Raw genomic sequence first — 12539 nt, 5'->3', positions numbered from 1 at the left:
CAGGGAGACTGGAAGCAAGGACATCAGCCAAGGAACATGCACTAACAAGAGATGAAGAAAGACTGACCTGAAGCTCAGAGTGCTGTATGAGAAAGAAGGGCAGGGGATGAGAAAGAGAAATACGAAGTGTAACTTAGAAATTTCTGTCACAAGTTACTAACCTGGGGTTGTCATTTACTGGATAGGAAACAGCATACAAGGAGACACGTTTAGGGGAAGACACATGTCTATTTTGGGCCAGTGCCTACAGGACATGCAAGAGAAGGCCTGGGGTTCAGGCGTGGGATCGGATATAAAGGTGAATGTCTAGAGATTGAGGGCAGCAGGAAGAGGAGGGAAAGGGAGGACACACAGAGCCCCGAGGGTCACTAGTACGTAAGAGGCAGGCAGAGCAAAGAAGTGCCACACAGTGGCTGAGCCAAGTGAGGAACACTGAGGACATGGAGTTCAGCAGAGGCGGCCAGGAATTTCAGGTGTGGCTGGCACTCTGAAGTGAGGATGGGCCCAGAGAAGGTGGACTGGCATGTGTCTGCTGGCTTCAGCGTTAAGGAGGACCCTGTAGTGATGGGAACAGACAAGACGGGTGGGTAAGGGTTCTGTTGGTGAAGACAGCCGGAACAGATGAGTAGCTGCTGTTGGTTGAGTGTTCGCTGTATCAGCCACCATTCTAAGCACCTTACCTATCTATATCAACTCAGCCCTCCAAACTATAGGTGTTACTGTTATATCTCTTTTAAAGATGAAAAGAATTGAGGCACCAAAAGTGAGCTTCCTGAAGTTACCCAGCTAGTACAGGACAGGCAAGTGGTATAACTAGAAGAGAATCTGAGGTTGAGCACAGTGGGCTTTAAGGAGAGGGCAGAATTGGGCTTTAGGAAAAATGGAAACTCGTATATTTCATAAACTAAGGAGAAAAAAGTTGGAGAGTTCTGTTGGTACAGGACTGAAAACAGCAGGCAACAGGCCGAGGGGAGAGTCCATGTTCAGACTCAGCCCTGACACCTCCCAGCAATGCTGGTCTTTCCCCACAGCATCAGCTGACTGCCGGAGACCCAGCGATCAGAACAGCACCAGCAAAAGGCCCTGCCTCAACTGGTTGTGTGCAGAAAGCTTGGGTCAGAGTTCTCTTTCTCTTCAGACCCTCCACTCCACCCCCAGCTCTCTAAAGAAAAATCAGGAACTAAAAGCCAGGCACAGTGGTGCATGCCTATGATCCCAGCGTTTGGGAGGCTGAGGCATGGGGATTGTCACAAGTTTGAGGCCAGCTGGGGATGCATACATAGTTCAAGGCCAGCCTGAACTGCATAGTGAGACCCTGTCTCAAAAAAAAAATCAGGGACTAACCAAAACTGGGCATGAATGCATTTCATTCAAGTCAATAGAGCACTAGCTCCACCTCAGACACCGTGCTAGGTGATGAGAATATGGCTAAAAAAAGATCGTCTCTGCCCTGTTGGGTCAGACATAGAAGAGCAATGATAAAATAGAAAACCTGTTGGGTAGGCCACCTGTGCTCCCAGACAACCCCTTAATGTAGAACCTTTGTTTCTAAATGTGATCAGAGGACGGGCAGGCAGACCTCCTTCAAGGCCAGGCGCCTCTGTCCTACGTAAGGCACTGCCCCTGGAGCCACCTTCCCACCTGTTCCCTGTCTCTCCTCTCTTTAACAACTCAGCTTTTCACCAGTGGGCCCTCTACAAGGATCATGCAGCACCTGCTGCCTGCCAGCCTTATGCCAGGATCAAGGGAGGCGCTAAGGTACGTGAAGGAAACCACACTCCCTACCACTGAGAAACAAGGAATATTGAGGGAACAAGTTGACAGTCATGACTACTAAGCATTCTTCTGTGTGGCAGACTGCGCTCGCACATAAGGAAGGAGGGTTCACTGTGGGCTAAAATTAGGAGAAGCCTTCCTGGAAAAGGTGAGATTTAAAGTGACTCAAAGCACAGACTGTGACTTGTTAGGAGTGCACAACTTCTGCCAATAAAGGGGGAAACAAATGGTGTGACTGAGGTCAGTGGAGATGCTGGTCTGGCAGTGGGGTAGACGTCTAGGTGTCTTTGTCCCTTAACTACCAGTACAGGCCAGAGCCCATCGTTGTGCCCAACTTCTTTTTGCCTCCCCAGCAGTTGGAGGCCTCCCTACGGATGCTCTCACTCTCTACAGCTTTGCCACCACCAGCCACAGAAGATCAGGTAAGAAGACAGCCAGTGTAGGGTCATTCTGTTTCCCTAAAAGTGTCTGCACAGTGCAGAGCTGCCCTGGACCATCTCCTGGAAAGACTGCAGTAGCAGTCACTCCTCACTACCACTGAGCATATTCTGCTGGGCAAGGAGCTCAGGGAAGATCAGATGTGTGAGAGCAGGGCACTGTCGGCTAAGACTGACATGGTCTAGGGGGAAAAAGCAGCACAGAAGAATAAAAGCAAGAGTCAGCTAAGAACGGCATACCGAGTGCTCTCGGAGCTCCAGCTAAGCAAAGGAAGGGAGCAGTGGAGGACTGCAACAGAAGGTGCATCTGCAGGGGACTCCGGCAGGTGAGTGAGGTCTGGATAAAGAAAGGTCACTACCAACCTTACTCATAAAATACTTCCACAAAAAAACAAAACAAAACAAAAAACCCTCCACAAGGACACCTATCTGGTGCCACCCTTGTTATTGATCCTTGTGACCAAGGGTGACTGTTGCAAGACAACTTATGTTATCCTCCTCGTTTTTCCTCTAAAAGTTTCTACCCCATCCCCTTATAATATACTCATGGTTTCCAAGGTACATATGCCCCGTATTGCATTGCTTCCTGTTTAGTCCCAAATAAATAAGACTGAGCCGGGTGTGGTGGAGCACGCCTGTAATCCCAGCACTCAAGAGGCTGAGGCAGGAGGATCATTGTGAATTCGAGACCAGCCTGAGCTACATAGTGAGTTCCAGGTCAGTCTCAACTACATAGTCAGACCCTGTCTCAAAAAAACAAAACAAACAAACAAAAAAAGACTGTTCTTTAAAGACTATCTCTGTTAATTAGTTTGACACTAGCAAGTAAAGTCTCCAAAAAGTAAGAGAAAAATGTTTTCAAGAATTCGATGTTTTCAAAACATTGAAATAGTTACCATGGGATAAGTCAGAACTTTGACCTCCTTACACTTAACAGTTGATTAGGGATTTCATTTGGCAGTTATATTTGAGCAGGGGCACTGTAATCTCAGAATTTGGGATCCCTAATGATCTCAAAAATGGCCTCACTTTGAACAATTTAAGACAAAAAAGTAATCTATTTATTCATATATTTACTATCTCTAATGTTTTCCATTCCTTCCTCACATCCTGATTTCTGCCTTGGACCATTTCACAGAGTGCAGATCTACTGGTAACTGATGCTCTCAGTTTAGTTGTCTGAAAATATCTTTATTCTGCCTTCATTTTTTAAAAATTCCCTCATTGACTATAGAATTCTACTTTGGGTTTTCTTGTGTTCCTTTTCAGGGGGCAAGGTACTGGGGATCAAACTCAGGACATTGCGCTTGCAAGGCAGGCACCACTAAGTTAAATCCCCAGCCCTTGTGTTCCATTTTTCTGATGAGACATAGACATCACTCTTACCACACCTGGATACAAGCAATTAATTACGTCCCAAACTTGAACTTTGCATACCACCTGTAGCACCTGAATTTCTTATTGCAGGAAATTTGACCACCATCCATGTGGTTGATCCTGCCAGAGCATAACTGTCATCTTTCACTCCTCCTTTAGACCTCACAACCCATAGCCAACCCATTACCTTTTTTTTTTTTTTTTTTTTTTGCACCAGGGCTTGAATTCCTTGTGCTTTCGAGACAGCTGCCAGAACCCCTGAGCTAAATCCCTGGCCCAAGGCCTCTGAATTCTACCCCTTGATGTGAACCCACTCACTTCTCAGTATTCCCTTGCCCAGCCCTAGCTATCTCCCACAGAACCATGTCTAACTAATCTTACTCACATTTCTCCATTCTCTATACTACAGCCGAGGTGAGCTTCCACTCTAATCACTTTTATCCTACTTTACCAGTGGGAAGAGACACACCTTCTGGTTAAAGTATTTTTTGTTTTATTTTAGTTTTGTTTCTTTTGCAATGCTGGGGATTGAGCCCAGGGAGTGCTGAGCTACTTACCCAGCTTTTTAAAAATCTTTTGAGAGAGTGTTCTCTAAACTGCTCAGGCTGAACTTGAACTTAAGATTGTCCTGTCTCAGCCTCCAGAATAGTTAGGTTTATGGGCCTGTGCCACCATACCCAGCTATGTTCAAAGTATCTTGTCCCCATTTTGCCCCTGCTTCTAACTATGGCCGCTAAGCTTGCTGCTGCATTTAGCACCAAGGAAGACCTCGTCACTGCATGAGGAGAAGACTCTGGGAGCAGGCCCACGGGAAGGCAGACAGCCGAGGGGGTGAAAGGTGAATGAGGCAAGCAGCTGTGCTGAGGTCTCACTGTCTGAGGCAGCAGTCCACGAGGTGCTGTTTACTTTCAGTTTTCAGCTCCTGAGTCCTGAGTCAGTGTTTCCATCACTTAAGGGAGCTACTGTGGAAAAAAAAAAACATCAGCCCTAACCCCAGGCCAGAAGCTCACTGTAAGGAGAAAAGGGGAAAACAGTGGAGTCGGGAGAGCTTGGCCTGGCCTAGCACTGAGCACATCTTGGGGAGATGCTGTGCTCCGGTTCTACTCCAGACGTTTTGGGCCTAACTTCTTGCCACGGGGGGAACAGCAGGACTTCGTTTTGCTCTGGTGTCATCAGCCAATGTCAGCTCCAGCATAGCCCCTGTGTTTTGCAAGATATTTTACCTGGCCTAAGCCATAATCATATCTGAATTTCCTTTGGGCTTCACAGTAGATCTGAGTAAGAAGACCAGATAGAAGTTCTTAGCGCCACTTGGCAGCACAGATGCTGAGACCCAGAAATAGAAAGTGTCTTTGTTTTGAGCAAATGAGATTGGGCTGGGCCACAGACCAGTGATTCTTTCACTCCTCACTGCCTCTCCCTGGAAAGACCCTGGGATACCCTGAAGTGGGGGTAGGGGAATTGAGGACACCTGCACCTACCAACCACCCCCCCCCAAACATGTGGCCTGTCCACAGAGAACTCTCTGGGGTGAAGTAGAGGAAATCAGAATACAAGGGCTGGGATCAGATCACATTCAGACCTTTTGGAGAAGAGGCTAAATTATAGGGAACTGGCCAAAGAGGAAGCCACAGACTAGGCTATAAGTCTGTGGTTGGCAGACACCTCCACATTGTGTTCATCCTGCTCCTATTTTCAGAGAGCGCCAAGACCCAGAGAGATTGTAAATGACTCTACCACTTTGCAAAGAAGTGGTAGAGCCAGGAGAACTAGAGCTAACTCTCCAGTCAGGGTTAGCATCTTGTTTGGGGAGCCCTAGGAAGCCCCACATTATCCTTCCACCACTCTATTCCTTCCATGGCTCATTTTCTCCCCAGAAGAGGCTCATCTTTGGCATTGAGGGCTCTTGTAAGTCACTTCTATCGCTGGGAAGCCCTACCATGTTCATGGGCATCTGAGTGCCCAGAAAAGAGCAGGTCCTCTTGTCTGTCTGCCTCTGCCTCTGTCTGTGTCACGCACACCACCCACCTACCCCTGTGCTTTACAGATCAGCTCTTTGAGGTTCAAGAGGAGTAAATCAACTCCTCAAACACTCGGAAACTACCCTAAGCCCCTTTTTCTAAGTTTGTCTTCATGCAGGGTATGGTGGCACACGCCTGTAATCCCATTACTCTGGAGGCTGAGGCAGGAGGATCACTGTGAGTTTGAGGCCAGCCTGAACTAAACGAGACTGTCTCAAAAAATAAAAGTATGTCTGTCTTCTACTACCTGCATTCCCTCAGTCCAGGCCCACTGCTTTGCCAGCAAAGCAATTCTCTATGCCATTGTTCAAACCAGCCGTCACCTGGGATACTCTCTTCCGTCTTTTCATGTTCAATCTCTGCCTTCATGTTTTTTCAGAGTACCCTCCAGGAGCTGCACCCCATGTATGGCACCCACCATTTAGACTCCAGGGCCCTGCAGCGCCTGCAGCTCTACAGCTCTGCTTCCATGTGGCCCCTTCCTTCCTCCCCAGGAAGGCTGATGGCTCTTTTTTGAGTTTATTGGTACAATCTAGGTCTATAATACAGTTACATTCATTACTGGGATCCTGTACCTTCACAAGACAGGTCTTGGTCTGACCATTTTCTTGTGCCTGCCACATTGCTGGAGTATGGAAATATTTCAGAGGAGCAGTTAGTACATTTGAAGGTATCCCTGCTCTAGGCAATTTGCCCTAGGGTTGTGTGTTTGGGGGTAGTTATTGGTACAATCTAGGTCTATAATACAGTTACATTCATTACTGGGATCCTGTACCTTCACAAGACAGGTCTTGGTCTGACCATTTTCTTGTGCCTGCCACATTGCTGGAGTATGGAAATATTTCAGAGGAGCAGTTAGTACATTTGAAGGTATCCCTGCTCTAGGCAATTTGCCCTAGGGTTGTGTGTTTGGGGGTAGTAACCTTGAAGAAAGAACCTTTACTACGTCAAGATTTTCCTTAAACTGTTTTAAGGTTGACTGAAGCCAGATGTTGCTGAGTGTGTTCTGTCCTTCCACACCCCTGCCCTGCCCTGTACACAGAACTAAGTCAAGTCTCAGTCCTGCCCCCCAGGTCTGGACTGTACAGATACGATGTGGGTGCTGGAAGGTTGACTAAACCAGCTGTACCGGATTCAGCCCTGGGGCAGAGATGGCCCCAGCCCACAGCTGCAGGCCATGCTCGCGCTTTTCCCTTAATGGGTGGCCTCACCCCCACCCAGCTCTGTTGAAACCCTGCCTATCTTGGATCCCAGCTCTGAGAGAGGCCTCCCCAGACCTTCCCAGCTCTTACTAGTTGCTCCTTTTCCAGTGCTCTCAAGCTTCAAGCTTTCCTGTGTGACTGTTGGGTAGGTCAGTGGCTGTCTGTCTAGCCTGAGCAGCCCCATGAGGACAGGAACCAGATGTACCTGTTATCTATACGAATTGATCGAGTTGAGTAGATCTGAGGCTTCTAAAAGTTTTGTTGCATCACCAGCATTATTCTTCCATGGTTGTTTCACAAGCTGAAGTAGTTGGCCCTTCCAGCCTTGGAGATGAGACCCATCTAAGTGTCTCCAAAATGGAGAATGCTTCTGTTCTGGCTGATGAGGAAACAAAGACCTAGTTTTAAGATTTGAGATAGAAAACCAAGCTTTTATCACCTGGCTTTTTAAACAAAAATCCCCTTGCTTCCCTTTTGATATAGTAGAGATAGAAAGGGAAAGTAAGTTACACCTAGTGACCCAGAAGATCCATCTACGCTACAGACAGAAGGCTGGAATTCGACTTGTGCCACCTCTAAACCCCAAGTAGCTTGGGAAACACTCACCTTAGACCTTGTGGGTACAGTGGGGCATATAGAAGCTTAATGTGCTGGAGACCCTGCGAGCATTTGACTTCACTAAAGGCCTGGCACATGGTAGGCCAACAACCACTTGTTCTAAGAATGAGTGGGATGCTTGCTGCAAGCGGAAGTTTCCTCCCACCTGATTTAAACCTGTGATCACCACGGCATGGTCCTACCCATTCACTGGTCTACAGCTCCCAAACTCCGGTGTCGGACTTGGCCCAGCTGGAGTCCCATGCATTGGAGCCAGGCCACGCCCTGCAGAAGTGTCCGGTGTGGAGGGAAGGGCAGCAGCACAGGCTGCCTCGCTGGCATCCCCTGGCTGAGGTGTTATGTCATGCAGCTGCTCCCCAGAGTTTGGAAGGAAGAAGTGAAAATCAACAAAGGGTGATCTTCTCCCTTAGCCTAGGCCTGCGTAAGAGGGCTGTGTCCTCTAAACTCTGCTGTGCAGCTCAGCACTAGCACCACTTGCTCTTGCTATCCTGTGGGCAGACTGCTGAGACCTTGCTCAGCTTGTACTCACCCCTTAGTGTTTAGAATTCTTTACTGTCGGGTACCTTTTTCAGAGGAGGAAAACTGACAGCCAAGCAGTAGAACAATTCTGCCCAATCCCTACTCCCCTCATTCTGGCTGCTATTCTAACCCTTTGAGTAGACACCTCTGTCTCTAATACTGAGCTCCAAAGGGAGGAATTGAGTTCTGTCCACTTCTCTCTCCTTTTCACAGTAGACGTTAAAAAGACAAAATAAATGGGAAGAAGAGATTTCCAAATTACTGATCTCAGAACCAAGTTTCTCCAGGCCTGTTTCCCATTAGAACTTTAGGTGATGGGGGAAATGGTCACAGTCTCTAGTCTCCACCACGCCGATGTTTTCAGTGCCCAGCAGCAGCACATTGTGCTCTCAGCGCTCCATCAGCTGGGAGAGATCTCTGCTCATGGGATTTGGGGATAGAGAAGAGAGATTTATCCGGAGTGCAGCTGCATGCTGAGAAAGTGAGCTGAGTTTGCCTGTGGCTGCTACTTCCCTCTCCTTTCATGCCTCTTCCCCAGGACCCTTCTCAGCCAGCTGCCCAGGGTGGATTTACTGTGTGGCCTTGACCTGACCTGACCCTAGTATGCCAAGACGGAAAGGGGCTGGGGGTGTGGGATAACAGGGTAATGGGTGCGTGCTCCGTGTCACCTGGAAGCCCTAATAGTGCAGGACAAACAGTATATCATTCACCAGCATCTTCCCCAGCAGAGTTAGATACAGTGCCAGGGTCACACATGACACACTCAGAACAGTGATCTGTCTAGAATTATACAGCCAGAGAAGAGACCTCTACTAGAGGTGACAGCCCCCTACTCCAGAGGCACAGAAAATGTGAGTCTGGGCCCCATCTCAGCTCTGCCACTCAGAGCTGCAGGACCTTGAGTTTATTCCACTTGAACTGTGGATTCTTCATCCACAGTGGTGGGGAAATGATCTATCCACCTCGTGGAGTTTAGGTGAGGATTTGACAAGGTATGGTGTTATGAGGCCCAGGGATTTAGCTCTGGCACTGTGCCTGCCTCGCAAGCGCAACATCCTAAATTCAATCCCCAGTACCAAAATAAAAGACATGGTATACAAAGGGCTTTGTGAACCAGTCAGCTCTACGTGAATGTTAGCCCAAGAGCCAGAACATGAGCCGCATCCTTGGGGCTAAACTAGCGGACTTCTCCTTCAGGACCAAAGTGAAGCCACCAGAGGAGCCTTCTCCCAGAGGCCTTGTCGCCCCAGACCACACTCACTCCCTCCCGCCCTGCCTGAGGAAGAAACTCGCAGGATCGCTCGGATATTTTCTTCTCAGTACTCCAAGACACACTGATGCAGCCTGAGGGACCGAGGGAAGGGGCTACCTGCCCACCCTCCCTCGGCCCTGTCTGACAAGCAGGAGGCACCAGGCCCGCTTCCTTAGGCCTGTCACAGCCTGAAACTACCAGCCACCTAGACCGTTGGTACCTTGAGACCCAGTCAGCATGGCCCTGAGGAATGTTCCTCCTGCCAGGACTCCAGCTCCTTCCTTCTGTAGTGAGGCAAAGGATTCTGAGCGACCTGCCACTCAGGGACCAAGCAGGCATCTTCCAGCAGAGAAACTTCTGGTGTCCTCAGCACAGCCAACTGCTTTTCTGAGCCCACCCTCTGCCTGCAAGGTTGGAGCCTGACCAGGGCTGCAGGCAGGTATAGGTTGTGTGCATAATCTATAGCCAAGGAAAGCTTAGAGCCATCTCCAGTTTGTTTGCTTGGGAATAAGGATATTGTATAGACAGTAACTTTTATGTTATGTTGAATTAATCAGTAGGACAGGAGGGAGAAATCACCTCCTTTAAATTGTTTATCTGATTATTTGAAATTCTAACCATGCTCTTAACTTATTTTTACACAACTTTGATGATCTTTGTTTCTGCCTTTAAATAAAATCCTGTTGGTATTTGTGTTGTGTTCGAGTGTTTCTGGGGTTACCACACACAGGAATGAGGGTGCTAGGAGTCTGTTCACACTCACACTGCAGAAAGAAAGGTCAGCAACCACTCGGGCGCCAGAGAAGCTCATCAGGACCAGGATCACCATGAGACTTCTGAGCTCCCCCAAATATCTGAATATCAGATTGGTCCAGATTGAAGACTCACTAGTATTTCCTTTACTGCTGGTTCTTTTCTTTCTTTTTTTTTTTCTTTCTTTTTTTCCCTTTTTCTGTATTTCTTTTCCTTTGCTGGTTCTTGAAATCTGTCAGCAAAAGCTTCTCCTGGAACAGTTCACTCCGTTCCCCCTTGTAGGGAGGCTAGGCTGATTAGTTCTTTCAAGCCTGCAGCCGCCTGAGCAGCTACAAGGCGTGTGGGGAGGATGTGAAAGACACAGATGGGCAGGTCGTGTAGAACAACTGGACAGCAAGGCTGGAAGGAACCTGCCGTGGAGGGTTCCGCATTTCACCCCACACGTTATTTCACTCGGTCCTCAAAACAACTCCATAAAACAAGACACCCCTTTAATGGTTGAACTGAATCTCAACAAAGTTGATTGTTTTGCCTCTGTCTCCATAACTAGGAAATGAATCATAACACAAGACATCCCCAAAGATGTCACAGGCTCAGTGTCCAATACAGGCACAGCCAGTTAAGTGCTCTGAATTCAGAGGGTGGGGGTGGGGTGGAGCTGGTGAGGGCTGCAGCAGACAGGGACGGGCCAAGGAAATGGGTCGGCCATGGGCAGCTACAGAGAGAACCAAGAGGGCACCCTGGGCCAAGGGCCGCTGAGAATAGAGAAGAGACACCAGCCTGTCTTAACAGTAAAGCTCAGACACTGTCAGAAGCCCGGCTTCCTCAGGTCGTGATAAAAATCAAATGAGACATCGGTGAAAGCACTTTGCCCGTACTTGCACAGGAAATACCCACTCTTCTTCAGGTCCTGGAGCAAACTAGTAGGGGCAGGCACGCTGGGCCTGCACAGGTGCAGAGATGTAAGCACCCCAAGGAGGGGGCTGGCGCTCCCTTTACTGGTCAGGTGCCCTCAGCCTGACCCTGGCCTGCATCTGTTTATCTCAGCTCCCAGAGCTTCAGCCTGCCTCCCCTCCCAGCACCAGAGACCAGCTTCCCTCAGCCTCCTCTCAGGCCAGAGCTTCCAGACCCTAGGCTCCACCTCTTGGGACACTAGGAACTTCCAGAGCAGCCTGAGGGGTAAACCCTCAGGTGAAGAATATTCTTTCCAAATCCTACTTCTGTAAATAACCTATCGGGTCAAGTGAGGATAAGGCCACAGGAGGACAGGGACTGCTCCTACCGGAGGCTGAGGGCAGCCTCTGATGACACTAGAGCACCCTTGGATCTGCAACTCATTACAGAGAGTGTTAATATTTATCAGCCTCTCATCCACGGGAAGTTACTTTTCTCCCAGTGGTAGCTGTAAGGTGACATGACATGCCAAGTCCAGGAGCATGAGTTAGGATGTTTGTCCTCACCACCAGAATCAGCCAGTGTTCCCTGACTTCCTTTTGCACACGTCCTCCTCGGGCACCTAAAAATGGGAGTTTCTGATTGTGCGGACGTTGATTGCATCCCAGCCCACAGCAGCCAACCTTGGAGCCTCTAGCAGGGACTGGGCTATGGAGACAGCCAAGGAAGACAGACCTGCCCTCAGGAAGCTCCTAGGCAGGCCAAGTAAGCTGAGTTCTCCCTCTCCCTGGGTTTCTCTGGGGCCTGCTGCCCTCTGGTTTGGTTCCTAATTTCATCCCTCCTTCACGGAGCCTCTGCAAATCCCCCAGCTCTAAGCTAGTATTTCCAGATGGATCCTAGAGCCTTCTTTCTGAGCCCTCCAATCTCAGCAGCCCTAAAAGCCACTTCCCTTTACCACTAAGGCAGCTACCTGTTCCACTGTCGTTGAGGGCAGAGCAGGTCCAAGCAAGAAGATAAACTCAGCCCAGGCTTTGCATTGCTGTGTCTGGACTTTGGACCACATACCAGTGCCCATGGCTCTGTGCCCTAGCCCAGAAATTGTCACTGCCTACTATTGTGCCCCACCCAGTTAACTCCTCCTCCCCTCCTAATTCCTCCTGTCTCCCCTCCCCCACTCTACATGACCTGGATCCCAAGTCCAACTCTACCCAGCCCTTACTTTACCCTCAGTGCTCGTGGATAGAGCCTGCAGTAGCTGCAGGGGACCCCTCCCACCCTTCCCCAGATCCTTTTGGCCCCAGCTTGTCCATGCTGAAGCCTCCAAGTGACAGGTTACAGAGAACATCGTTCACAGCAGATAGACCCCAAAATGTGTTATAGTTTACAGGCTGAGTTCAGGCCCTGCATGAACTACCTATATGACTTTGATAAGTCATCATCCTCTCTGAGGTTGTTTTCTTATCTGTAAAATAAAAATAAATATTAAAATATGAGGATCCTCCATAGTGAAAAGTGAAATATTGATACACACTACAACACAGATGAGCTTTCAAAGCACAACCCTATATTAAGCAAAAGAATCCAGTCACCACAAAGAAGCACTTCCTGTATGATTCTACTTACATGAAATGTCCAGAATGAACAAATACAGAGTCAGAAAGCAGATTAGTATTTGCCTGGGGCTGGGGCG

General features: G+C 48.7%; 1 protein-coding gene across 6 annotated transcripts in view; it reads left to right on the top strand.

Moving 5' to 3' along the window:
* The window catches only part of C2cd3 (C2 domain containing 3 centriole elongation regulator), a 130152-nt gene extending 120285 nt beyond the window's left edge, over positions 1-9867 (top strand). For 2 of the 6 annotated variants that reach the window (XM_010603274.3, XM_010603280.3), the window contains exons 32-33: positions 2087-2198; positions 9148-9865. In XM_010603274.3, coding sequence (XP_010601576.1) covers positions 2087-2198; positions 9148-9288 — 253 coding nt within the window. In that variant the 3' untranslated portion in view covers positions 9289-9865. Of the gene's footprint in view, positions 1-1675; positions 1759-2081; positions 2199-5990; positions 6115-9147 lie in introns of those variants that run through there. The other 4 variants (XM_010603275.3, XM_010603278.3, XM_010603279.3 and 1 more) reach the window with 3 other exon arrangements.
* The last annotated feature ends 2672 nt before the right edge of the window (positions 9868-12539 follow it).

Source organism: Fukomys damarensis, unplaced genomic scaffold (assembly GCF_012274545.1).
Source record: "Fukomys damarensis isolate Sample0158 unplaced genomic scaffold, DMR_v1.0_HiC HiC_scaffold_16, whole genome shotgun sequence".
NCBI classification, from domain to species: domain Eukaryota; kingdom Metazoa; phylum Chordata; class Mammalia; order Rodentia; family Bathyergidae; genus Fukomys; species Fukomys damarensis.
Note: the sequence above shows the minus strand (reverse complement) of the source record. Positions and strands in the feature narration are given on the sequence as shown.